Here is a 26,891-nt window from a genome sequence, read left to right as displayed (position 1 = left end):
GAGCTAGTCCCCTCTGACTACACCACTTCAAGGTCATTACAGACCACTCCGAGGGCTATGCTCAGGATACCAAGCTCGTCACTCTCCACCTAAAGATTTATTTTCACCTCGATGACATCCACAGCTAGCCCGACACAAATGCTCTCAGCCTTCAGCTTTCGGGTTATCTCCCTTTTGAGCTTGGTCTAGAGGGAGCCGACCTTCTGTTGCGCATCGTCACGCTCTCGGTAGGACTGGTCACGCTTCTCACGAGCCGTGTCGCCCTCCAAGCATAGCCTCTCCATGGTTTGGGATAGCCCATCCTGCTCCTTGCGTAGTCGCTTGACCGTTGCAACATATTGGTAAGAAGCAAGACTGAGCAATACCTGGCTAGAGGGAACAATGACATCACGCAATGCGCCCATGGTGTTATCTAGGGCCTCGAGCACAGACGTGATCCCTACGTTGAGGCTCTCCCGCTTTATGCCCTCACGGTGTCGTCAAGGGTAAAGGGCGTCGACGCCAGATCCGGTGGATCCATCCACTGAAGTAGGGACATGCCCTGCGCTAGCGAGCCACTGCCCACTGAGGCCAGGGTCAGGGATGACTCCCCACCGACCCCAAGAGCCGCCGATCCCTCTCGCCGTGATGCCTCCACCGGGATGCCCCCTCCTATGATGGAAGGCATCAACGGTCCAAACATGAGCCTCTCTCCCAGCACCATGACTTGCGAGGACCCCTCGGCAATGTCCCCCTCCATCCGACCTATGTCAGGCATCGTCGCTTGGGTCACCGATGACATGGGTCATGCTGATACCTCAGGCGACGCTATGGTCGTGCCTGGCTGTGACCCATCCATCATGGGTGTCGCCACATCCAACTGCGTCGGTGGGGTCACGACCGGCTACGTCACTCCCGCCACGGTCGGTACCATGAGTGCGGTTGGTAAACCCGTCTGCCCCATCATCGGTAGCGGTATCGTGGCCATCACTGGCTGCTCCACGACCGCCGAGGGTGCCCCTTGTGCAAACGCATCTACCTATCCCGTCGAGGACACTGGCGTCACCACGGGCGGCACCTGATCGGCCGGCAACGCGGCCACACTGGCGATGCTCCCGCTCGATCTGAGCGCAATGCCAGCTGATGGCCACCACCCCGATTGGAGGACGATGCTCTTCTTTAGCGCCAGCGCTAAAGCATTTCGATACCTACCGGCGCTGTAAGCAGTGAAAAACATAAGTCATAATGAAATCTGATTAAAATAGGAAAAAACATAGGAGTCGATGACTCACCTTGGTGCCGTTGGGCAGCAGATGCGTTTGGGGAATGAACCCCCCAACCCCTGCTCCGTCTCATCGGTACGAGTGTGTTTCGAGCCTGCCCTCTACTCCTAGGCAGAGGGGCTCGCCCCTGATGGCTCCTAGGGCACATTGGCGGTGCGCCCCACTCCCATTGGCTCTTGGGGAACGACGGCAGAGCCGCCCACCTCTGTTGGCTCCTAGGGCACGATGGTGGAACCACCTGTCTCTATTGGCTTCTGGGGCATGCCAGTGATGTGTCCCACCTCCGTCAGTTCCTGGGGGGTCAAAATGGCCCACCCCTACTGGCTCCCCAGACATGCCCTTCCCTCCATGGAATGGGAAGGGTCTCAACGCATATAAGGACCAACTGATACCTATCAGCGCATCCTCGTTCTCTAGGTTGTCCCACTCGATATCATCAGCTACCATTTCTTCTTCCTCCATCACCTCGTCGTCATTGCCATCATCATCATCGTCATCGTCATCAGTGTCCTCCCCTCGTTTCTGTGCCCACAGCTTCCACTGCTTCTTTCTCTTCATGTCCTCCTTCGCCTTCTTCAGCCGCTCGCCCTCGGCGCAATTCACCGCCTGTTGGCATTTCTTAGCATCACTTGTTACAAGGTTGTCATCCCTAGCATAATATCATAAATATGTGGTTGGTAATTATTAATGACACTTGTAAACTTTAGAGAAAAAATATATATTAAAGTATATGCAAGCGCACAGATAATATACCATTATAGCATTTCACCTAGGAGTATACCAGGTATCGTTATTTATATTTTTACCACAGGGAGGAGCTTATGGAGTGGTGTTGGCATAGAGATATTGACAAATGTGTATACTTATGATAATAATCATCCTCATGCTATGGCAGGGGTAAGTCAAAGGGTAAATAAATGATAAATATAAGGTAATAGTGGTATTCCAGAGATAGAATTAGAGACTCATCTAATGTAGTATAGCTAAGCAGGAGATTCGTTAAGAGCAAAAGATTCCTAAGTCATTACTTATCTACTAAGTCTTTTGTACACTCTCATCTATAGTATAACTAACTTTGGATCTATGCATAAGGAACATTACTAAGGAAGATCAAGAACGGAGCTTGTCTACCCTTGCAATCATGTTCTACCTGCTCTACAAACGGGGAGTGGACTACAAAGGACTCAATGGGAGTGTCACATCCGTGATCTACCACATGACCTAGAGTGTAGAGGGCATCCACAGACAAACAATATCTAAGCACCATGCCTACATAGTGTCTACCACTTAACTCACGCGCATAATGAGCTAAGCATTTTGCGAACATGTGCATAAACTCATCATTAATCATAACTATATCAAGCATACAACTAGAGCAAACTAGGAATATAATAAATAGCAACATAATGATATTAAAGTAGCACAAAGTCATAAATATAGAGATACAATGGATATACCAGTCTCCAGACGGTAGATCCAGAATCTTGAGCAATAGCCCACACTCTTCTTGAACCTTGCTAGCTAATCTATACTAGAACTTTGAAGAACTAGAGCTCTAATCTCTAATCTCTAGAAACCCTAGTTTTCTATCTAACCCTAACTATTGATCTAATGACTTGATGCAGATGCCCTAGGGGGGCTAGATTATATAGCCCTGAGGGTGCAATGTGAGCCCTTGGATCAAACTGACTTAAGCAACGGCCTAGATGCGTCCTCAAAGGCGATGGGAAACCGACCCTCAAAGATGGCTGACAGGTGGGCCCATGGGGGGAAAGCGTCTCGCCCTCCGCTTCGGTGGCATGGCTTCTGGATCCTTCTAGAGCCTTCCCACATAGGTGCCATGGTGGAAATCCATATTTTCCTTTGACATTTAGGTCCTCCGTGGTGGTTTTTAGATTAAACCCTACAAGAAACATAGATTCACCAAAAGTTGTGGAATTTGCCAGTTTAAACCCCTAGGTCTATGTTGGTGATTCATTTATACCTTTTTTGCATGTTTAATTGATGGTTAAATGTGTATGATAACTATCGTCAACACCGCCCTCACGGCCGAATCCCTCGGCAGCGACGTCAAGTGATCCGTGAGGATGAGGTCCCTTGGCTGGTCCCGCTCCTCTTAAAGTCAGTCTCACAGGATTGGGAAATCAATTGAAAGAGAGGTAGGAGAAAGGGAAACTTATGAAGACAACATAGCCTGGCTCTAGCCGCATCGAGGGATGCCCTAGCACTGGGTAGACGAAGTCAAGGGCGGCACCCGCGTCGTCCCGCAGAGGCTCCATCTCCTCTTTGATGCATTGCGTGATCTTAGAGTCAGTGAGCGTTCCCTCGGTGAGCGTCATTCCATCAAACGACGCCTCAGACATCATCACATATAGTAGGAGCGTGCGCATCATCAACGGTGCCACCCTCCTCATGTGGTAAGCCCCAATGACGCCTAACCCTTTTAGGCCATTCTCCTTCAGGATGTGGATGGCGGCGATGTGGTCTTGTATCCTCTTCTTATCCTTCTCTAGGATGCCCCACTTCCTCTACAGCTCTAGGGCCTCTTCGATCAGGCACCCGATGAACTCTAGCAGAGGGGCGGCGATGTCGTTCTTGAGGTAGAACCACTAGAAGTGCCACCCCTTGTTGGATGTCGAGAGCCACATGGATGGGTACTCACCGACCCGATTGTTCCGAATTTGGATGCCGACGCACCCCATCGGCATATGCAGCTCATGCTTGCTACCCTTCTCCCTCTTCTTCTAGAAGTTAATAGCAAAGAAGTACCTCCACAAGTCGAAGTGAGCGCTGATCCCCAGGAATTATTCGCACAGCACGACAAACGCCACCATGTGTTGGATCCCATTGGGATTCAGATGTTGCAACTCAATCTTGTAGAAGTGCAATAACCCCCGGAGGAATTTGTGGGTAGGGGTCATGAGTCCATGCTCGTGGAAGTGTGCGAATGACACGACACAGCCATCCGACGGCGATGGTGAATCCTTGTTGATGGGCAGCAACCACTCCTCGGCCATGGTCCGCGCATAGAGAAGACCGTGATGGACAAGGCCCTCATGCGCTGTAAGGTGATGTTGGAGTGGCACCATGGATCCATTGAAGGTGGGGTGGATGGATGAGCTCAACGGTGGCAAGGATGCAGTGGCAGGAAACCCTAGCATAGGTGATAGCAGTGGAGCAACGGAGGTAAGGATGCAGGAACGCGTTCAAAACATGGAGGGCTAACCCTTTGGTTTTATAGTAACAACGGGTGCGAGGAAACCAACCACCCACCTAGATCTCCGTGCCCACCGCGTCTATCGATACGGGACCCGTGGGGTTTCCCACGGAGAAGAGAGAAGAAGACCTAGTCCAACTAGGATTCCCTACATGTAATCCTACTAGAACTAGTTACACGTAATCCTACTAGGATCTCTACTTTGTAACCGACTAGGACTCCCACCTCTCCTAGACTATATAAAGGAGGGCAGGGGTCCCCAGATCGGCACCTACACATAATCGACAGACAATACCGGAACACAAACACAACCGTTCCTCTTGATCTCGATAGAGATTAAGAGGACAAGAGAGCGCAGGGCGCAATATACTATCCACCCCACACTGGACGTAGGGCGCCATGATTTTCCGGCGTACCGAACCAGTATAAATCATTGTCTCCCTGTGTTTACTACTGAGTTCCTGCATACGCCGATACCCCTCCGAACAAATCACCGCCCCGGGTACTCCCGTGGTGGGTTGCCGATGGTAAAACATCGATAGCTGGCGCGCTAGGTAGGGGTTCTCGGTGCTTTGCGTTCGAGAGCTCGGTGGACCTCAAAATCAAGATTCGTCGCAGCACTCGTCGGCCCTCATCGACAACTCACTATGGCTTAGAAGACCTCAAGGACAACTCGCCACGGCACTCATCGGCTCCCTTCGACAACTCGTCACGGCTCTCGTCGGCCTCATCGACAACCCGCCATATTCACGTTCAGCATCAGCATCAATTCGTGCGAGCATGAAACCTCTTCGTCAACATCTACTCCGACTTCGTCAACTCAGCGAGATCCCAGTAGAAGCGCGACTGTATCACATTCCTACTACACGCCAACCAGCATCAAACATGACTAATACAAGTACAAGTCGGACTGCAACTCAGACTCCATCACAACTCAGCTATATGCGGATTCAAGTCCAACTCCGACACAAGAAGAGTCCTACTCCCACACGAAGCCGACAACGTGTGGGCCAATTATGAAGCAACATATCCAAGAGATATACAAGCTATGAGATTGGACAGAAAAGGATAACGACATGCAAGTCAGTCAGGATATACGGAATTAATGGATCAACCCGTGCATACACGCGCACACCCCCGTCTCCAAGTCAACTTTGTATACGAATACATCACGGACATGCAAGAAGCTAACAAAGGAAGCAAGCAAGCAAAGCCAAAGGTGTTTGTGCATTGATTTATACATATGACATACTCATATGAGAGAAGGTCAAGAAATACAAGCTATACGGTCAATAAAGAGAAGACCACCTACAGCAAGCCGACAAGTCATGAGCAAGCAACCAAATTCTAGGAACCCGGCAACACGTTCCGAGTTGTTTCGAGTACTCGACATGATAGTCACTTGTTTGGTTAAACTCATCAGCAAACAACTCGGACGAGCTGTCCGACGACTTCATCATGCTGTTCGACTACATCAAGCAAGTTGTCGACCCCGCCTCCATCAGCTCGGATGCTACGCCAACAACTTGACTGCAAACTGACTACTTGCCACACCGACCGACTACCCAGCTGCGGTGGTCAACAACGTAGCCACAAACCAAGCTAAGTCATGTCTCATTTTTTATATATTCTGGATATTATTCATATGCCTCTGTGGCCATATCATCTTCCCTTAACGGCTGTTAATTTTCTCGAATAGTAAGCCTTAATTCGTGAAGCTTGTTTTCTCGAATGGATGGTCACGTCAATGAACCTCTGAACCATACGGATGGTCACGTCAAAGAACCTCTAAACCATATGGGTGGTCACATCAATGAACCTCTGAACCATATGCGAGATTCAAGTGCTTAAACGTAACAGGCTACTACCCAGGAAATTAACTGACCTAGCAAGAGAAGACATAAAAAATCATCATGCGAGCAAACATAGTGCTCTAAGTAAAATCATCATGCGAGCAAACATAGTGCTCTAGGTCTTCTCTTAACGGTCACCGAATTCCTCAGGTAGAACACGCCTTAATCCGTGAAGCTTGTCTACTCACACGGATGGTCACAAACCGAGTGCCAGGCTCACATGGTCACGTCATGAACCTCTGAACCATACGCCAGAGATTCAAGTGCTTAAATGTAATAGGACACTAACTGAGGAATTTGTATGGCCTAGCAAGAGCAAGACGCAAAAAGTTTATATGCATTTCATAATGCAGGGGCCCGCCCCTGATTGATTATTCAAATATGGGACATGCTCCCCACTTCATATCCGGAATGTCATTTACAACATATTTTTATGTTTAACATGCAGGGGAGCTACATCGGTACCATGAGATCAGGAAAACACGCTCCTGAGAGCTAGTCCAGAAACAACCCGGATTGATAAAAAAAAGAACCCCGACAAGGTGCGGCAAGGACCAAGACAAGATCAGAAAGAACCTGGATTGATCAAAAAAGAACCCCGACAAGGTGCGGCAAGGACCAAGACAAGATCAGAAAGAACCCGGATTGAAAAAAAAAACATCCTAGATAAGTTGGGAACAGAAATCAAGACAAAAAAGAACTTGGATTGATCAGAAAACAACCCGGATGAGGTACATACAAGATCAGAAAGAACCTGGACGAAGTGCAAACAACCTAGAAGAGGTACATCAAGAACCAGAGAAGTCTAGAAAACGACCTGGAGAAATAAAAACAACTCGGAAGAGCATCATGGCTTAGTCAAATTAGAAAACAACCCGGATAAGGTACATACAAGTTCAGAAAGAACCTGGACGAAGTGCAAACAACCTAGAAGAGGTACATCAAGAACCAGAGAAGTCTAGAAATGACCTGGATGAATAAAAACAACTCGGAAGAGCATCGTAGCTTAGTCAAACACTAAGCTCAGGGGCTCGGCATTCGCTTCAACTACGCCCGGGGGCTCGAATTCAAGGATGAAAGACCAAGAATACAAGTACTCAAGACTACAACAAAGACAACACATCAAGACCCTTCATCCGATTTCTATTCTAAAGAAAAGTACTCGGAGAAGGCTCGGGGGCTACGGGATACATAACCCCCCAAAATTTTTTGAAGACAAGAATCTGGACCCTCCAACTTTTGTAAGCAAAAGCAAGAGGCTCGGGGGCTACACTCAGTGAGTGCAATTTTTACGAAAAATTGCACCCACCAAAAAAGAACTCGGAGCAACCAAGAAGACTAAAGGGACCCTCTGGCTTCTTGTCCCAACAAGCAAGAGGCTCGGGGGCTACACTCACTGAGTGCACTTTCCAAAAGTGCACATCAGCCGAAGAAAAGACAAAGAAGACCATCTCAAGGTTTCACTTCAAGAAGAACATGGAACGGATTTACAACAACTCAACGAAGACCAAGAAGAACAAGAAGGCTTCCGAAGCTCATCCATGAGATGCTCGGGGGCTTGTCAATACGGGACCCATGGGGTTTCCCATGGAGAAGAGAGAAGAAGACCAAGTCCAACTAGGATTCCCTACATGTAATCCTACTAGAACTAGTTACACGTAATCCTACTAAGATCTCTACTTTGTAACCGACTAGGACTCCCACCTCTCCTAGACTATATAAAAGAGGGCAGGGGTCCCCAGATCGGCACCTACACATAACCGACAGACAATACCGGAACACAAACACAACCGTTCCTCTTGATCTCGATAGAGATTAAGAGGACAAGAGAGCGCAGGGCGCAATATACTATCCACCCCACACTGGACGTAGGGCGCCGTGATTTTCCAGCATACCGAACCAGTATAAATCATTGTCTCCCTGCGTTTACTACCGAGTTCCTGCATACGCCGATACCCCTCCGAACAAATCACCGCCCCGGGTACTCCCGTGGCGGGTTGCCGGTGGTAAAACATCGACAGCGTCCTACCACCACATATCATCACGGGGCATGCGCACACGATGTCTGGCCATCCCCTCGGAAAACACATCGGATGTTTTGCCTCCCCGAATGGGTCGCGACCCATCACAGGTAAGAGGGATATGGAGCTAAAAACGCTCCTATGGCCCATCTAGGCCCAAGAGTTCGAAGGTTGGCCCACCGACAGGTTCGATAACCGCTCCAGGGCACCTTGGGGTGAGGGGTGGAAATGGATGGGCCCGCTAGTAGCCAGTACCTAGGCGCACGAGCGCCATAGGCATCTCGGTCCATGTCGGAGTCTCGGTCGGACACAATCCATGGTTTTTCTTCGAAGAAAGGCAGAGAGTCCTCAGGACTGATCGAACGGATCCGAGAACTATATGGATTGACCACTGGGAATCTAGAGTCGGTCACCAGCTGACCCAAGCTGGTTCCCATGAATGGGATGCCGGGACCCCACTTGGACTAGCCCGTTAGCAGCTCACCAAGCACCATGGTTCGTTCATAGAGAAAAATCATGGCATGGCTCAGCCCCTCCATTTTTATCGGAAAAATGATTGAGGGAAGACGATCACAAAGACGAGCCGACCCTCGACTGGACCCCTGCTATGTGTGGGGGCTCGAGGAAAGTTGGAGTTGTAAAGAGACCGAACGCGCGGTCACAGATCGATCAGGTCCTAGTGGGGGTCAGAATTGGGAGGGATCTCCCCCGAACTCTGAATCTCACGGCAGTATGCCCAAGGAGACCGATCGCGACGAAACAGAGATCACCGCCCTACCAGAACATGCCGCGGACTACGAAACAAGGCCAAGGCCCTCAGAGTCCTCCCACTCGGAAAAGCCTCCAAAGGAGTACTCTACTCCTCCGCGGGCTCAGGGGCTACACCCACCGGGTGCGCTCGCGCGCACCCACTGGTAAGTCAAAAAATCCCCCAGGCAATTCTACCCGAATCGCCCTGGAGCTTAGGGGCTACTATCGGGGACCAATACTAGGGTACCCGAAGAGGAGGAGCTGCCGGTCATCAGCACTAATTCACCCGAGCAATCAAGTGCGCGACTACGACTCCAACCGACCCCTAGGCACGCGGGCTCCACCTCTCCCGACCACTAAAGGGCGGGCCTCGCCTCAGCCGACCCCTGGGGCGCGGGCCTCGTCTCGACCGACTAGGTCCCACCTCAGCCAACCCCTAGGGCACGGGCTCCGCCTCGCCCGACCGCTAGGGGCGGGTTCTGCCTCGCCAGACCTCTGAGTCGGGGACTCCGCCTCGCCCGACCCCTCATACGCGGCTCCCGTCTCGCCCGACGGAAGACCATACCGCCTCCAACCACTCAGGGTCAGAAGGTACAACCCCAAGGTCAAACTTCTGACATCGGGTAGGGAACAAGCACGCCTCGACGTGATCCCTTGCCACGACAGGCCACTCACGGGAATTCACATCGCCAACAGTAACGGATGCGTGGTCACTGTGCTGCTTACTCCACGTACGGCTGCTGACCGCGTCATCCGCCAGGATGGGATGGGATGACATGACCAGCTGATGACGCCAGGGCGTGGCACCAGCGGTGAACGGGAGCCCGGCGTGGAGCTGTCCCTGTTGACATCTACAAGATCGGTGGACCCGTGTGACCCGAAAGACCTTTGACTTCTCTTCATTTTTCTCCCTGTAAACCTGTACCTCCCCTTGGCCTATAAAAGGGGAGGTAGGACGCCCCATGAAGGTCATGACTCTATATGGCTTTAGACATCTGAACACACACCCTAACACGCCTTAGCGGCACACGCACACATCAGAGACTTGGGACCATGTCCCTCTCTTACACGTTTGTAACCCCTACTACAAACCCTCGGTGCTAGTAACACGAGCAGCAGCGACGAACTAGACGTATGGACTTTTTGCCCGAAACCAGTACAAACATCATGTCCTCTAAGCACACCATCCGAGCCAGATGCGCAATCTAGAAATTTACTAGTCAGTGACTCGAAACAACGACACTATGTATTTAAAAAAGTCAAAACGACTTAAGATTTGAAACAACGGGAGTATTCTAATTTGTTAGAATTAGTAGGACATTATTATATTATTAACAATTTAACTTTATTATGGATGTCATGATCATAACAAAATAAATTATAGCCATTAAAATTTATGAAAAAGGTAAAATACAAATAGATATATAACATTTTTGTCCTTATGTTTTATTAATGTCTGATAGTTTTTTCTTCTCTCGTTGCAACGCACTGGCATATTTGCTAGTTATATTAAAAGCTACAACTTTGATGTAGACTACATCAATCTGGGATTTGCTATTTTTCAGGCCTGAAAAATAATATCTGTTCACTGTTCAGGCAACAACTTTAAACCATCTGATGGAGATCTAGTGGAATTAAATTCACACCAAGAAAAGGCATAACAAAGGACCACCACGTCGCCTGAAGAAAAGGCAGATTTCAGGCACCTGTTTTTTTTAGTAAAAGTGCATCAATAAAAGAGATCGTTAGATGACTTTGGTGTAGACTACGTTAATACTTGGTGATTAGGGGAACAGCAGAAGTCAAGAAGGCGAATCTACAGGTGGTACGGCGAAGCTGGAGAGGACGTGCACAACCTCACGCATGGTGGGCCGTGCCTGGCTGCTCTCACGGACGCACGATATGCCCACCCTGAAGAGGCGAGCGATCAGGCCGGCCGGCTCTGGCGGCAGCCGGGGGTCAGCCACGGCCAGGACTGCCGCCGTGTCCGTGGGTCTCGGCACGACGCCCCGCGCCCAGTGGACGAGGTCGATCTCGTCGCCGAAGTCGCCGAGCGGGCGGCGCCCCGTGACCAGCTCCAGCAGCACCACGCCGAAGCTGTACACGTCCGTCTTCTCGTCCACCCGCAGCGTGTACGCGTACTCTGCACGCACCACTTCGTGCCTGTCACTGTATGGCGATGCAAGTGCTTATATTTCCAGCGCACGACGTTCTTACCAGGAGCGATGTACCCGTACGTGCCGGCGACGACCGACACGGACTCCTCCGCCGCCACCGCCCCTGCGCCGCCAGAGCAGGACGCGCCGCGGCTGAGGAACTTGGCGAGGCCGAAGTCGGCGACGTGCGCCTCCATCGCTGAGTCTAGCAGGATGTTGTTGCACTTGACGTCGCGGTGCAGGATCCTCGGTGAGCACTCGTGGTGCAGATAGCATAGCGCACGCGCCGCCTCGGTGGCGACGCGGTGCCTGGCGGCCCAGCTCAGGAGGAGCCCGCCGCTGTCGCCGTGCAGGACCGCTCCCAGCGACCCCATCGGCATGTACTCGTACAGGAGCAGGTTGGCCTCCGCGCTGGACGCGAAGCCGAGCAGCCGCACGACGTTGCGGTGCCGGATGCCACCGAGCGTGGTCACCTCGGCCCGGAAGCCGTGGTCACGGCGGCCGGGGCCGGGCAGGCACTTGACGGCCACCTCCGTGCCGTCCCGCGTCACGCAGCGGTACACAGTGCCGGCACCTCCTCTTCCGATGACGTTCTCCTCCCTGAGGCACCGGAGCACGTCGTCCATTCCCAGCTCCAGGTTCTGGAACCGTGTCATCTTCCATGTCACAGGCCGCCGCTTCGCTGTCTCCCGCCACGCCCTGCGCCCCCACCTTAGTCCGAGGCACACGACCACCGCCAAGGCGCTGGCGGTTGGCACAAGCCATAGCAACATCCTCGGCTTGAAACGCCGTGAACTCTGCAACGACATGGGGATGGGGCATGAAGCGGCAGTGACGTGCTCCACACAAAGACCAGGGTTGCCTTCAAAATCTATTTTGTTTGAATGAAATGCGAGCAGCCCGTGTTGCGGCAGTGACACACTGCCAGTGAGGTTGTTGTAGGACACATCGAGCATGGTGAGGCTAGGCATACGAAGAATTTCCATCGGAAGATCACTAGAAATGCTATTCCTAGACAAATTCAAACTTTGGAGGACCTTCAAATTTGCCATCTCCTTCGGTATCTCTCCGGTAAACTGGTTGCCACTGAGATCGAGCACGGTTAGCGAGTCACAGTGGCTGAGCTCTCGGGGAATGTCACCGGTGAGTGCGTTGGCACTTAGGCTGAGCCAGGACAGATTCTTGAAATGGCTAATCTTCGGTGGCACAAGGCCGGATAGGTTGTTCGATGCCACCGACAAATAGTTCAAACTCTCACTGGGGTTCATCACCGGGAGCTCACCAGAGAGCAAGTTATTGCTCAAATCCAGCCGGTTGATCCTAGGAAGACCAAAGAGCCCGGCGGGAATAGAACCATTGAGGAAGTTGTGGTTTAGCCCAACCTCGGCAAGCGTCTTGCAGTTGCCGAGGTCTTCAGGGATGGCCCCGGAAATCTGGTTCTCCCACAGAAAGATAGCAAGCAGCCGCCTTCCGGCACAGAGGTGGGGCGGTATAGCGCCGGTGAGCTGGCTGTCCCTGACATCCAGGTGCAGCAGCCTGCTGTTCTTGCCCAGGTTTGCCGGGAGCTTCCCGGAAAGGTTGTTCGATCCGATCTTGAGGTATTCCAACTCTGTCAACTCCCCAAGAAGCTCCGGAATCACACCTTGGAGATTGTTCTCAGATAAAATTAGCACTTCCAATTTGGTTAAGCCGGCGAAGCTCGCCGGTATCTGTCCAGTAAGCTTGTTGCTGTAGATGTCCAGGCTCGTGAGGTTTTTGAGGTTGCCGAGTTCGACGGGGATTTCACCGGACAGTTCGTTCTCGCTGAGGTAGAGTGTTTCGAGCTCAGTGAGACTGCCTAGTTCCGGAGGGATAGGGCCTGTGAGATTGCAGCTGGACATGTCAAGTTCGACGAGGGACTCGAGCTCGCCGAACTCCATCGGGATGCCACCGTCGAACGAGTTGTAGTACCCAACATACATCTGCCTGAGTCTCTTGAGCCTTGAGAGTGAAGGCGGAACACGGCCGGAAAGCGTGTTGCCGTTGAGCCCCAGGTACTCGAGTCCCTCCATGTCACCGTATGCCTCGGGTATGCTGCTGGTGAAGACGTTCCCGCCAAGGTGCAGGTACCGCAGCCTGGCGTGCGACCTGCCGAACGGCGGGAGGGCGCCAGCGAGGTCGTTGTTGTACACGTCGACCACCTCCAAGGAGGGGAAGTACGGCTCTGGCGCAGCGTCGTCCATGGCGTGCCACCGGTCTGGGGGAGACGGTAAGGTTCCGGCAAGATTGTTGTTGGAGAGGTTGAGGTGGCGAAGGAGAGGCATTGAGGAAAGCGTGGCGGGGATGAGGCCTGCCAGGGAGCAGTCGGCGACGGTGAGGCTGGTGAGAGCATCCAGCAGCGAGATCTCGGTTGGGAGCACGCCGCCGTTGAGAGGGACGCCGGTGAGGTTGATGGCGACGACGCGGTTGTTGGAGGCATCGCAGGTGATCCCGGAGAAGTTGCAATAATTGGTCGTCCGAGATGATACGCCGCCAGACGCCGACGTCTCGATGTCCCAGTCGGTGAGCAAGGGACTGTTGCGGGCGCTGCGGGAGAGTAGGGAGGACTTGAGCTTCGAGAGAGCGTACAAGTCGCTTTCCGGCGAGGTCCCCGCAGAGGCAGAGACGGCCGTCACGACGAGGAGTGGTAGGAGGAGGCGTCCTAGGCGTAGGCACGGATAGATGTTGTGTGGCAGCGGTGCCATTGCGTGCATGAGGTTAGGGAACTGAGGGCTGGTTGAGAGTTTGAGACTCGAGTGCATCAATCATGTACTCTACATAATTACTCCTCGTCAACTATGAGTCGTCAACGATGAGTGCATCAATCTTTTTATAGCTTAGCTTAGCTTTGTATAAATTCGTTTGCACCAACAAGCCTTGTGGTCTGAGCGGTCGTCTTATTAAACTCACTCACTTCCATATTGTTTGTCTTCCGGTCTACCGGGGAACACAACTTTTGGATCAGTGGAGTAGCTTCCTTCCACAAAAGAGACGCGTTTCCACTATCGATCATAGACTCGTAGCGGTTTCATTCAGTGTCTTTTTACCGGAAAGTGACGGTGGGGGTATGGTCCCCGGTATCCATAAGATGGGCTGCACCATTAGAGGTGGCCCAACCCACAAGATCGAAGCGTGCACGACGCTGCTCGGCGTGTACCGCAAAACATTGTATAGTATCAAGTAGGATACTTACCTTGTAACCCTGCCTCTCCAGAGTATATAAGGAGAGGCAGGGTCCTCTAGTGAATAAATCTATCTACTACATCTCAATACAATACACCAAAGACACAGGACGTAGGGTATTACGTTGATCAGACGGCCCAAACCTGTCTAAATCACTGTCTCTGCGCCTTGTGTCGCCATCCGGTTCCTGATTACGCGCACCCCCACCGACAAATCTACCATCGCGGGATACCCCTCGGTGGACTGCCGACGATATTCTGTCGACAGTTGGCGCGTCAAATAGGGGTGTGTGCTTGATCCATGGCGAGCCAGATGGACCTTAAATCAACAACGCGTTCTCGTCATCAATCTTGTAGAGATCCATGCCGGTCGACGACGACGATTCATCGCTGGCTACACCAGCCCCCACGACAGCAGATCCGATCTCGGAACCACCTCCGAGGTCGTCTTCACCAACAACTCACCGCCCACCAGGTGCTCGCTGTCAACGCCAACCAGATAGCGCCATACGTCGCCGACCAGACGCTCCGTCTAAAGCTAAGTCACGCTTTAATATTCTTCTAAATATTCTCCAATCTCCGTATATCGCCATAATATTTCTCCGAGCTGTTTTCTCTATATTTGCTCTCCAATGATTTTTCGAACCCTCGAACACTCCTGTTGATGCCCGGACGCCTCCAGATACGGCCCTGTCTCTGGCTCCTCCCTACACGTGCACGAGCGTCTGCCCTCTGCGTTATGGGTGGTCGGCAGCGGCTCCTTAGCGACGCTTTGTTCTTCCTACACGTGCACGGGCTCCGCGCTCGATGTTATGGACTATGGGCTAGCTAGGGCTGGAGACTCAGCTACACACTAACTGTTCGGGCGGTTTATATTAAATATAAATATATTTTTACGCCAACTGATCGCCGAACTGCATACGCCGTTCATCACCATTGCTGATTTTTCTCCAGAGTTCATTTATTTTTACATCATGTACTACCCGTTCTACATGTTTGTATTGCAGGATCATCGTCTAGGTGATCGGATCATCTGGTGCTCAAACTTCTCCACCAATCAACTGGTCAGACCGCTTGGTTCATGGACTCCATCGCCGACCAGTTGATCGGACTGTTCGCCGGTCGCTTCTACTCAATGCTCACTTCGCAGCCGACCAGTTGACTAGACTGTTCGCCGCTCGTGCTTCATCGCCAGCTACGTCGGTTACTCCTCAGCACTCGGATTCTTCGTGCTCGAGGACTAAGTGGGCACACTTCACCGCCCGAACGTCGCCAGCTACGCCGGGGACTCCTTGGTGCTCGAACATCGCCGCCTACGCCGGGGACTCCTCGGTGCTCGGTCATCGCCAGCGACGCTGGGGACTCCTCTCTCCTTGGTGCTCAGACATCACCAGCGACGTCGAGGACTCCTCGCTCCTTGGTGCTCGGTCATCGCCAGCGACGCCGGGGACTCCACGCTCCTCGGTGCTCGGTCATCGCTAGCGACGCCGGGGACTCCTCGCTCCTTAGTGCTCGGACATCGCCAGCGACGTCGGGGGCTCCTCGCTCCTCGGTGCTCAGACATCGCCAGCGACACCGGGGACTCCTCGCTCCTCGGTGCTCGGTCATCGCCAGCGACGCCGGGGACTCCTCGCTCCTAGGTGCTCGGACATCACCAGCGACGCCGGGGACTCCCCGCTCCTCGGTGCTCGGTCATCGCCAGCGACGCCGAGGACTCCTCGCTCCTCGGTGCTCGGTCATCACCAACGACGCCGGGGACTCCTCGGTGCTCGGTCGTCGCCAGCGATGCCGGGGACACCACGCTCCTCGGTGCTCGGTCATCGCCAGCGACGCCGGGGACTCCTCGCTCCTCGGTGCTCGGTCATCGCCAGCGACGCCGGGGACTCCTCGCTCCTCGGTGCTCGGACATCGCCAGCGACGCCGAGGACTCCTCGCTGCTCGGTGCTCGGTCATCGCCAGCGACGCCGGGAACTCCTCACTCCTCGGTGCTCGGTCATCGCCAGCGACACCGGGGACTCCTCGGTGCTCGGTCATCGCTAGTGACGCCGGGGACTCCTCGCTCCTCGGTGCTCGGTCATCGCCGGCGACGCCAGGGACTCCTCGCTCCTCGGTGCTCGGACATCTCCAGCAACGCCGAGGACTCCTCGCTCCTCGGTGCTCGGTCATCGTCAGCGACGCCGGGGACTCCTCGCTCCTCGGTGCTCGAACATCACGAGCGACGCCAGGGACTTCTCACTCCCTGTGGGGGATATACCCCCAGGTACCACAAGATGTTACATGGGCCGCACCTTCCGAGGTGGCCCAGCCCGTGAGATCAAGGCATACATGGCAAGATTACAAGTTGTACTAGATATTGTAATAGTACCAAATAGGATACTTTACTTGTAACCCTCCTCCTCCAGAGTATATAAGGAGAGGCAGGGGTCCCCCTCAGGGATGGATCATACAGTATACATCTCAATACAATACACCAAAGACACAGGACGTAGGGTATTACGTCAATCAGACGGCCCGAACCTGTCTAAATCGCTGTCTCTGCGCCTTGTGTCACCATCTGGTTCCTGATTACACGCATCCTACCGATAATCTACCACCACGGGCACCCCCCTCGGTGGACTGCCGACCATATTTCGTCGACACTCCCTTGGTGGTCGGACATCACCAGCGACGCCGAGGACTCCTCGCTCCTCGGTGCTCGGTGATCGCCAGCGACGTAGGGGACTCCTCGCTCCTCGGTGCTCGGTCATCACCAACGACGCCGGGAACTCCTCGCTCCTCGGTGCTCGGACATCACCAGCGACGTCGGGGACTTCTTGCTCCTTGGTGCTTGGTCATCGCCAGCGACGCCGGAGACTCCTATCTCCTCGGTGCTCGGACATCGCCAGCGACGCCGGGGACTCCTCGCTCCTCCCTTGGTGGTCGGACATCACCAGCGATGCCAGGGACTCCTCGCTCCTTGGTGCTCGGTCATCACCAGCGACGTCGGGGACTCCTCGCTCCTCGATGCTCGGACATCACCAGCGACGCCGGGGACTTCTCGCTCCCTTGGTGGTCGGACATCACCAGCGACGCCGGGGACTCCTCGCTCCTCGGTGCTCGGTCATCGCCAGCGACGTCGGGGACTCCTCGGTGCTCGGTCATCACCAGCGACGCTGAGGACTCCTCGCTCCTCGGTGCTCGGACATCACCAGCGACGCCGGGGACTTCTTGCTCCTTGATGCTTGGTCATCACCAGCGACGCCGGGGACTCCTATCTCCTCGGTGCTCGATGATCGCCAGCGACGTAGGGGACTCCTCGCTCCTTGGTGCTCGGTCATCGCCAGCGACGCCGAGGACTCCTCGCTCCTCGGTGCTCGGATATCACCAGTGACGCCGGGGACTCTTCGCTCCTCGGTGCTCGGTCATCGCCAGCGACGCCGGGGACTCCTCGCTCCTCGGTGCTCGGTCATCGCCAGCGACACCGGGGACTCCTCGATGCTCCCTTAGTGGTCGGATCTTGCTACGTCTCGTCAGGGTGCTATCAAGCTGCTCCATGCTGTTCGGATCAGGGTGCTGATCTTGGGCAACACGTCTGAGGTTTTGATACGCGCATGTCAGACGACGTCAACAAACTTTCAGACTTCTTTTTCTTTGACCCTGCTACAAGATTCATTCTTCATCTTCCAGCAGGATCGGGGACTAAGTGGGCACACTTCACCTTGCGGTGAATGTGCTTGTTCTCATCTCGAGGCTACGCCCGAGGACTGGCTGCCTGCTCGGCTTGTCTTCTACTTTCTGACCCTGGCATCACGTGACTATGTCACCTACTGTCAGGCTCGGGGACTAGCTCTGAGGGTATGGCCCCCGGTATCCACAAGACAAGACATGGGCCGCACCATCAGAGGTGGCCCGACCCACAAGATCGAGGCGTGCACGGCGCTGCTCGGCGTGCACCGCAAGACATTGTATAGTACCAAATAGGATACTTACCTTGTAACCCTACCCCTCCAGAGTATATAAGGAGATGTAGGGGTCCCCTAGTGGACAAGATCTATCTACTACATCTCAATACAATACACCAAAGACACAGGACGTAGAGTATTACGTCGATCAGACGGCCCGAATCTGTCTAAATCGTTGTCTCTGCGCCTTGTGTCACCATCCGGTTCCTGATTACGCGCACCCCCACCGACAAATCTACCATCGCGGGATACCCCTCGGTGGACTGCCGACGATATTCTGTCGACAGTCACTGCTCTTAGTCAATGTTAAACTTTGGGTGACTGTGGTGCATGCCGTAACAATGTATTTCATCCATTCTAAATTATAAGTCATTCCAAGAATCTTGTAAAGTTAAAGGATCTTAAGTTTGACCAAATTTATATAATGAGATAATAACATCTATGATACCAACTAAGTATAATTAGATTCTTTATTAGTTATTTTCATAGTATGCCTATTTGATGTCATAATTTTTTTAATTTTCTCTATAATTTTGGTCAAACTTAAGATGCTTTGACTCTCCAAGATTCTTGGAATGACTTATAATTTGGAATGGATGGAGTATATGCGTGTCTTTAGAGAAGAAAACAAGTTTGATCAAACACTATGATAATTTTTTCAATCTCGAAATCTATCAGACTATAGCCATTTGGAGCTGTTTATAGGTGGAGTGTATCCGACTATTTTTTAAAACGAATGGGCACGAGACTGCCTATTTCATTGACATAGAAGAGAGTTCACAATCCCCCATAGGGTGAAAGGAGAAGCTATTCTCCTGCTAAAAGAATTGCTAAATGTTTTGCCCCAGTTGTGACCCAGGCTGCTGCTTTATTTTTAATGATACCTATAACACCTCGTTTGGATGTAGATATTGGAGCCTAGAATTGGAATTGGAATTATATTTCCTTGAATTCTGCTGTTTGGGTGTCCAAGGAATTGAGATTTGGAATTGTATCCCCAACACCTTGGTATTGGAGTAGAACTAGGAGGGACCTCTCCCAATACAGAGGGGTAAGGCTCTGTATTGGCTAAAATTGGGCCACACCTCTGCATCTGCCTCCCCTTTCCACGAGTGTGCCGGACCCTCGGTGCGACGGCGTCTCCCCCTCCGGTCGCCTCCCCAATGGTCAAGCCTCGCTGCCCCAACGCCTCCCTCTCCTCGTGCGCCCTAGCCCCCGATTTCTCCCTCGCTCTCCACGTGCGCCCCAACCAATGACGCCTCCGTCGATGGCTGCTGCCCTCGATCTGCGTGGCCCCCAGCCCTCAACGCCTCTCCATATCGGGTATGGTAGGTGGGATCCTCTCCTTCTTCACCAGCTCTGGTGGAATCCTTTCCTTCTTCCCCTCTGGTGGGATCCTCTCCTTCCCGCGTGGCAAATTGCCGTCGCGCTAGTCTATATAGACTGTAGCCAGCCCGTTGTAGATCACTCTTGAAGGGAACTTGTAGAAATTGCAATCCACTTGCATAGGATGCATGTCACATCCGCAACCACCCATCAAACTCTGAAGTTAATACTAGACATGTTATTACCACCATCGTACCCAATTAGCCCCACTAAACATAGGGCGTCGCAACCCTACCAAGTTGACAACCACCACTGAGGGAGACCAATTATCATGGCCACAACCATAATAAGCCGCCTCCGACTAGCTGTCACCGATGCACCGAGCTAGCACTAATATGCATGCTAACCACAGACGTGCCATGCCGGTCGTCAAGGACCGCTGCGCTACCAACTAAGTCATTGCCGGCCACCGTGGACACTCCAACAAGGATCGAGGCACGCCCAACCCACCAGTCACACCATCCACTACAATGCGACCTCCACAATTATGTTGTGTCTTCGGCTTACGTGCTCACACCAAAATGTCGGTCGGAGAACCGCCACAGAGGACCGCGGGGGCTAGCCCGCACAGGATGCCGACGAGCCACAACAACTTGGCCCCTACTGGCATGCCCGAAGCATGGCGCCGAGAGCACCACCGTGGGCACCAGGCCAAGCCGCTTCCACTGCCACTGCCATAGCCGCGTAGTCCAGCCCCAGATCCGGAGTAGGAGGCAAAGGATCCGGGCTCCCAACTTTGATTTGAACGTGGCCGCATCGGAGCCAAGCCAAGTCATTGGCGTTGCGCTGCCCCAACAAGGAACCAAGCCTCAGCCGTGGAGCAACAGCGGAGCCACCCCTCGCCGTTGGACATCATCAGAGGACCAGATCTAGTCGTCCCTTGAATTGCCCTCCCTAGATTCGCACGCCACCCACTGGCAATGATCCAAGAGTCACGGCTGCATCGCAAAGCTCCACCAAAACTCACAAAAACGGACAGTACGGGGAGAGATGACCTCTCTGCCGCTACCTTCACAGTCCGCCAGGCTTTCGGCCAGTTGCTCCAGCAGCGGAGGAAGCAGGGAAGAGAAGTAGGTGGTTGCAGGGAGGGGGGTGGTTCGGGGGTGCTGCCCACTTGGGACGACATAGGCGTTCGGTTAGCCTCTAGCTCGAGTGAGTAATAATCACCTCAACTAGTGCAGTGAAGGAGGGTGCCGAATGTGGATTGTCGGAGAGGCCGACAAACAGAACCCTCCAGCATCACCGCCTACTGTAGCATTGTCTAGCAAGGATTTGTAGCAGATAGTTTGTTTGGTTGGTTGGCAAAGACTGGTAAGATTTTTTTTGCTGGTATGAGAGAACCAATTTGGCTCTCCTCAATGGGCAAGGTTGTTATTGTTTGTGCCAGTTAAGGCCCCGTTTGGAACAAAGGAATATAAAACAGAAGAATGGTAGGAAACACAGGAATAAAGAAAAGTAAAAATTGGAAAACTACAGGATTGGAAACCATAGGAATGAAACATTTTGACTGTTTGGATTGCAGGAAATGTGAAACAGAGAGCGAGCGCAGCATTCCCTCCGTTCCCTTGGGTCAGAGTGGATTTTCTCGTTCCTGCGTTTTGTGTGCAAGCAGTTTCTTTTCCTCTGGAACGGTAGGGAAGCTTCCTTTGTTCCAAACGGCATCTCTCGTTTCCCCTCCGGAATTGCTTCCTCCAAAATTCCTGTGACTTTCCTCCAATCCAAATGGCCCCTAAGTAAAGAGAGCTAGCAAAGGTACCAAGCAACCCCTTTGAGATATCGTAGCTTGCATGACAGCCGTTGTGCTTTTGTTGCTCCTGCCCCCTTATTTTCAAAAATTTATTTATGCCTCCACATACGTTCAATAATATGAATTTGTCCAGAACTGCTCTTGGCTTAGCTTATGTTCAAGCCTGTCGCCTGTCTCCGCATTAGGTGATTTTAGTGATCTGAACGACTGAACCACACATATAATATGCATTCCTCTTAACAAAAACAAGTGATTTCTAGAACAATAATGTATACATAAGTTGGCATCATCACTTCCTAAACATCATCTCTAAACTATGTTTTACAGATAACGTGAATACGTGATGATACAACTGTGCACATTGCACACCTTGTCAGGGGGGGGGGGTGGCATCCAAACGAGATCATATCAGTGCAGCTCGATCAACATAAAGCCTTAATCTTCAGACACCACAGAAAGCCAATATGGGTGAATTGACTTACATGGCCAAATATTTTTGACGTCCCTACTGACTTTTACAACATCAACAACACCACGACTGTCAGCTTTGTGAAGGTATTTCCGAGCAATCTTGTAGCCATCTATGAAACAGAGTCCATCTTCCATACCCAAGTCCAGAGTTATACAACCTACCACCGGCCTTGGATCTATCTTCATAGCCTCGAGTGCAGTAGAAACTCTGAGAACATGGAGTGCCAACTCGAGCTGATCTTTCTGACCATAAAACCCCGTTATATCGACCATCTTCAAATGGGAATGAGGGTGCAAAGGTAGATTCCTTAGCTCGCCATGACGCTTGCGATACCGTTCAAGTTTGTAGTCCATCCACATCTGTAAAAGAGATTACCATGAGAGAAGCACCACACACAGTTGTTTTCATAATGCTGATGTGTACAAAACAAATGTTATGCAGCAGCAAACACATCAAATCACAATTTATTCTGTCAATTCTGAGGGTGAAACCTTAGATGATAACTCTATTAAGTAATTAGTTGATTAACTTTACAGGATCTAGTTTCTTTCTCTTACCATGTCCACATAACATTTTGTATACATAACTTCTTTTCTTTTCTTTTTATAAAATATAAAAATATATCATGCTGTGGGGAATTCCCCATAATTCCAATGAAAAAAGTTGACAGGGGCAGCATAATAAATAATTAAGTTAGTACCCAGCTATTCTTAAATATCGAAAAAAATCATAACTTACATGAACTTCCAGTTCCTCCATCAAAGGAGCAGCCTCCAGGAATTTGGCAAGGTCTAGAACATCAGCACTTTTTCTCCGGGAAACAAAAATTAACTCCAATCTCAGATGCCTTAGGTAGAGAAACTTCAAAGTCTTGTTCGGTAAAGTAGCTTTCTATAACACACAGCAAGTTAATTGAAAAAAGATTAGCACCGATTATACTTAAGGATGTACATAAACATCGGAAATAAAAATAACCATGTGCAGCTCAAACCTTCAGTTCTGGGCACTTTAGAGTCAGCTTATCAAGACAAGGCAAAGTACTGGCCAATTCAGTGAAGATATATGCAATAGAAGAGTGAATATCCAATGACTTGATGCATATATTTCTCAAAGTGCTAGGAGGTCCTAATGGAATCAACGAGCCTTCATATTCAAGTGTTATCAGGCCAGAATTTAACTCTATCGATTGAAGCAAGGGGCAGAGGCTGACTTTCAAACCCTTGAGGTGATTTGAATGACGAGGTGTATGTAGGCTTGTGAGCATTTTACAACCAGATATTCCAAAGAACTCCAAAACATTGCAAGCAGACAGCATAAGTTCAAGATTGTCATTATCAATATTCACATCTGCTAGCTCAAGTTTTTTAAGGTTTAGCAAAAACTTGATGTTGGAAGGGTGCTTCAGAGAAACAGAACCAAGTTTCAAAGACTGCAAGTGGGAACCATTAGCAGCATTAAAAAATTGGAAAGGAAAGCTATATGATTCCTTCTTAGTATTTTGAGCTTTGAAATCAAAAGTAAGCTGCTTTGTCTTTGATGCAACAGCAAACTGCACCCATCTGTCAATGTGCTCTGCATGATCATTGTTTAATGGTGAAAACTGCACTTCCATTTTCTCAACCCCTATGCCTGAGTGTTGCTTTAGGAGTGCATCAACCCTCTGAACAAAAACTTGTTCACTTATGAAAAAACGAGGAATCCCTGATCTTTTTTTATAAACCAATGATCTGAAAGAAAACTTCAATTTTGTGCGATAACACCAGACACGCCTCCAATGGTTTGATAATATACTTGTCCTCACAGCCTCTCTTATTGGCAATCGTGATACAATAGAGTGCAAAATTTCCTGCAGCAGAGGAACAATGGTTTCATAATTACTGAACATTGAACCAAAATAAATAAATATAATGTGTCAACTTAAAAAAATATATAGTAGAGTATATGTCCTTTAATGCAACAAAGTACATCATGTTGTGTGTGTGTGTCAGAGATCAGAGAGAGGGGGGGGGGGGGGGATAGCACGTTCATAGAATTATATTACTTGACTACAATTTGGGTCATACCATTGGTAAGTCACTCAACTCAAGCCTTGATCTCTTTGTTTTCACCAGTCCATTCTGTTTCAACTTTAAGAGACTCTTTTTGTCTGCCATCCAACAATATTGCTCGCTTTCTGTACAAATTATTTCCACGAGAATCAATAGACATACAGATAGTAATCCATCGAAATTATTACCCATAACCTATATTTGCTTGATTCCAAAAACATGGAATTTGTTTCTAATGCATTGTTTGGAGTGAACCACGGAGCCATTAAAGGACATGGGTGTGCATAAAGGAGATGAGTCATGGGTGTACATATGCACACTATTTTTATTTTATTTTTTTCAAAAAAATCAAAGATAGTAGGCTAATACATATAGTTCTAGTTAGATCAGGCCTACAAATATCCAAATTAGCTTAGGTTAGGGTTCAGGTGCCAGGTTTCGCACAACAGTAAGGGGCGAGAAGGGATGCGCATACCTGGTGGCTGGTGAGAGCTCGTCGCCGGAGAAGGGGCCGACCAACACGTGAACACAGAACACCTGGAATAGGGCGGCGGCGGCGGCGGCGGCGGTCACCCTTTTTTAACTCGCCAGAATAGGGAGCGCACCCGGGTTAAACGGAAGAAGGCAAGGCAGGGGATGAACGGACTCTAGAAAATTTAGGCAGGGGATGAACGGACTCTAGAAAATTTTGTGGGCCTGAAGCGGGCCGGAATAATGCCTTTTTTTTATCCGACAGTGTGTTCTAAAAAATACCTAAAAGTTATTGATAACTTATCGATGTTTATTACCTATATAACACTACTCCGTACATGAGACCAGTCCGAGCCTCCATGCGTAAACGTTGCGATCCGGATTGCTGTCGAGGTGATCGGTGATGAGCGCATTTGAAGTTGCTTATATAAAATCATACTAGATTATGCCCTTGTAACGCACGGGTAACAAATTCATTTTTAGTCATGCCAACGCCAACGCACGTGGATTGTGGCTTAGATGAATATATAAGGTCTATTTTATGATCTTCAGTGTAGATCAAGAGAAAGATTGCAGAAAAAATATAAACTAACAAGATAAATCTAATGATGTTAAGACCCAAACAAGCAACGGACAAAGTTAGTTTTTTCAAAGTTGCATCTCAGATTAATGCTCTCGAAGCTCCACCACAAACCGGTCAACCATCTTGCCACTGCTCGGCTACAACAGAGAGAAGATAAAAACGAGAAAAAAAACCACCTAAGGGCATGTACAGCGCATCTCTTCCCCTCGTCTCCGTGTTGCTGTTTTTGCGAAAAACACCCTCATTTGGCTTGGAGACGGTCGCGCCGTCGCCTCGCGAAGCGACGATGAGGGCCCGTGCTCCGAGGCCCAGTCGCCGGCTGGAGCAGCACTGTACGAGTCGTCTTCTCGACTCGACGATGCACACGGATCCCATGCGGGTGCACGCGTAGCTTGGTATTGGCGCGCACGGGAGCACGTTGCGCGCCTTGGCCGCCGCGAGCTGCACGGTGGAGCTCCGCCGCACTGCGGGCTGCGCATGGGCGAGGTAGAAGTTGCGCGCCAGATTCGATCCTCGTCTCGCCGTCGTCGGAACCTAGGCCGCCAGGCTCGGAGGTCTCGTCAACGAGGGAGGTGGAGGATGCAGCTGCAGATCTCGCCTGTCCGTGACGCGTGCTGCTGGCGGCGATAATCCAAGCTAAGCCGCGGAAGGGATCACCGGCACCCTAAGCCGAAGGGGATGACGGCCACAGCATCCCAGCCATTTACACCACCATTTACAGCCTCGGCAGCACCCATCACCACCACCTCCAATATCAGACTCGACGCCGACGTCCATAGCGCACAAGAGGTGTTTGCCAGAATGTCCATGAGGTAAACAACGCATCCTTTGGACTCCATGTGTATGCCACGAATCGCTAGTGATTTGCGCGTGGAATCTGAATCCTGTGAATGGCCTCGCCTGCATAGAATGTGGCTCTATATATATGGGAGCAGGTACGATTCTGCACACAAATATGGTCAGTCTATACGTGCTTAACTATGCTTGATTCCATAAGCTCAGTATGGAGTTCAAATGCTAGCACAGTTGTAAAATTCAAAAATGGCCTGTCCCCGTGACACGAAATTTTACCATGTATAATTTCAGCATACAGATTTATGTTTCAGTATGGAGCTTCAACAAAAGTGCATTGTGCTGAAATTCTGTCTTTTGTTAGTTTGCCTGTCCTGCTGTTTTTCATCATAAGGATATCTCTTGACACCATGATGTATGGTGATTGCCGTTCTGTTTCAGTTCTGAAAATAGATGTTTCAGTTCTGGAAAGAGATTATTTTTTGTTCTGAAAATAGCTTATTTCTGTTTAAGCTTGTTACCAACTTACCATACTGTATGGTGATTGCACTTATGTTTGAGTTCAGAAATTATCTGCTGTGAAGATCACAGCGATGTTTAAGTTTCTGAATTTTCAGTTAGTGTGACCCGGACATTTTGATGGCAATTGTATGAACCTTGAGCAGTCTAGCATGTGAACTCATATATGTTAAGTTTCTGAATTTTCAAGTATATGTGAACTTTCAGTTAAGTGGAAAGAGCTATCTATTAAGTTTCTGTACTGTTAAGTGGAAACGGCAATACAATGGTATACAAATTGATATTCATAATTGATCTTGCCTACATGAAAAAAAATTAAACTACTTGCCCGTCTGTGGGTTGTACGACCTGTCTTTTTAATTGTCTGTATATTAGATTTTAGTCTCTATTCTTTTAGAGACGACCACCTATTTGTGGGTTGTACATGCCCTAATTCGCCAACACGATTGGCCCTTCCTCAGACGTCTGCATGT

At 50.7% G+C, this 26,891-nt stretch overlaps 2 protein-coding genes across 2 annotated transcripts; both read right to left on the bottom strand.

Annotated features, from left to right (window-relative positions):
• Positions 1-10,856: 10,856 nt before the first annotated feature.
• On the bottom strand, positions 10,857-13,982 carry LOC136468568 (leucine-rich repeat receptor-like kinase protein THICK TASSEL DWARF1). The gene is made up of 2 exons (XM_066467090.1): positions 11,321-13,982; positions 10,857-11,246 (listed from the first exon to the last, which is right to left on the bottom strand). Exons 1-2 carry the CDS (start codon positions 13,980-13,982, stop codon positions 10,906-10,908), a joined length of 3,003 nt encoding a protein of 1,000 aa, XP_066323187.1. The 3' UTR covers positions 10,857-10,905.
• A 7,830-nt stretch (positions 13,983-21,812) lies between these two features.
• Positions 21,813-24,668, bottom strand: LOC136475735 (F-box/FBD/LRR-repeat protein At1g13570-like). Its single transcript, XM_066473321.1, has 5 exons — positions 24,529-24,668; positions 24,069-24,178; positions 22,997-23,851; positions 22,744-22,896; positions 21,813-22,364 (listed from the first exon to the last, which is right to left on the bottom strand). The coding sequence occupies exons 2-5, from the start codon at positions 24,156-24,158 to the stop codon at positions 21,969-21,971; spliced, it is 1,494 nt and encodes a 497-aa protein (XP_066329418.1). The 5' UTR covers positions 24,159-24,178; positions 24,529-24,668; the 3' UTR covers positions 21,813-21,968.
• Between the last annotated feature and the right edge of the window lie 2,223 nt (positions 24,669-26,891).

This window comes from Miscanthus floridulus, chromosome 8, assembly GCF_019320115.1.
Source record: "Miscanthus floridulus cultivar M001 chromosome 8, ASM1932011v1, whole genome shotgun sequence".
Classification (NCBI taxonomy): Eukaryota; Viridiplantae; Streptophyta; class Magnoliopsida; order Poales; family Poaceae; genus Miscanthus; species Miscanthus floridulus.
The sequence above is the reverse complement of the archived record's forward strand: the minus strand, read 5'-3'. Positions and strand labels throughout refer to the sequence as shown.

Coding starts and splice junctions, on each gene's coding strand:
- LOC136468568 (XM_066467090.1), bottom strand. CDS start 13,982: ATGGCACCGCTGCCACACAACATCTATCCGTGCCTACGCCTAGGACGC. Junction 11,247..11,320: donor GTACGGGTACATCGCTCCTG/GTAAGAACGTCG, acceptor TGGTGCGTGCAG/AGTACGCGTACACGCTGCGG.
- LOC136475735 (XM_066473321.1), bottom strand. CDS start 24,158: ATGGCAGACAAAAAGAGTCTCTTAAAGTTGAAACAGAATGGACTGGTG. Junction 22,897..22,996: donor TAAAGTGCCCAGAACTGAAG/GTTTGAGCTGCA, acceptor TGTGTGTTATAG/AAAGCTACTTTACCGAACAA. Junction 22,365..22,743: donor TGGAGGAACTGGAAGTTCAT/GTAAGTTATGAT, acceptor TCTCTTTTACAG/ATGTGGATGGACTACAAACT.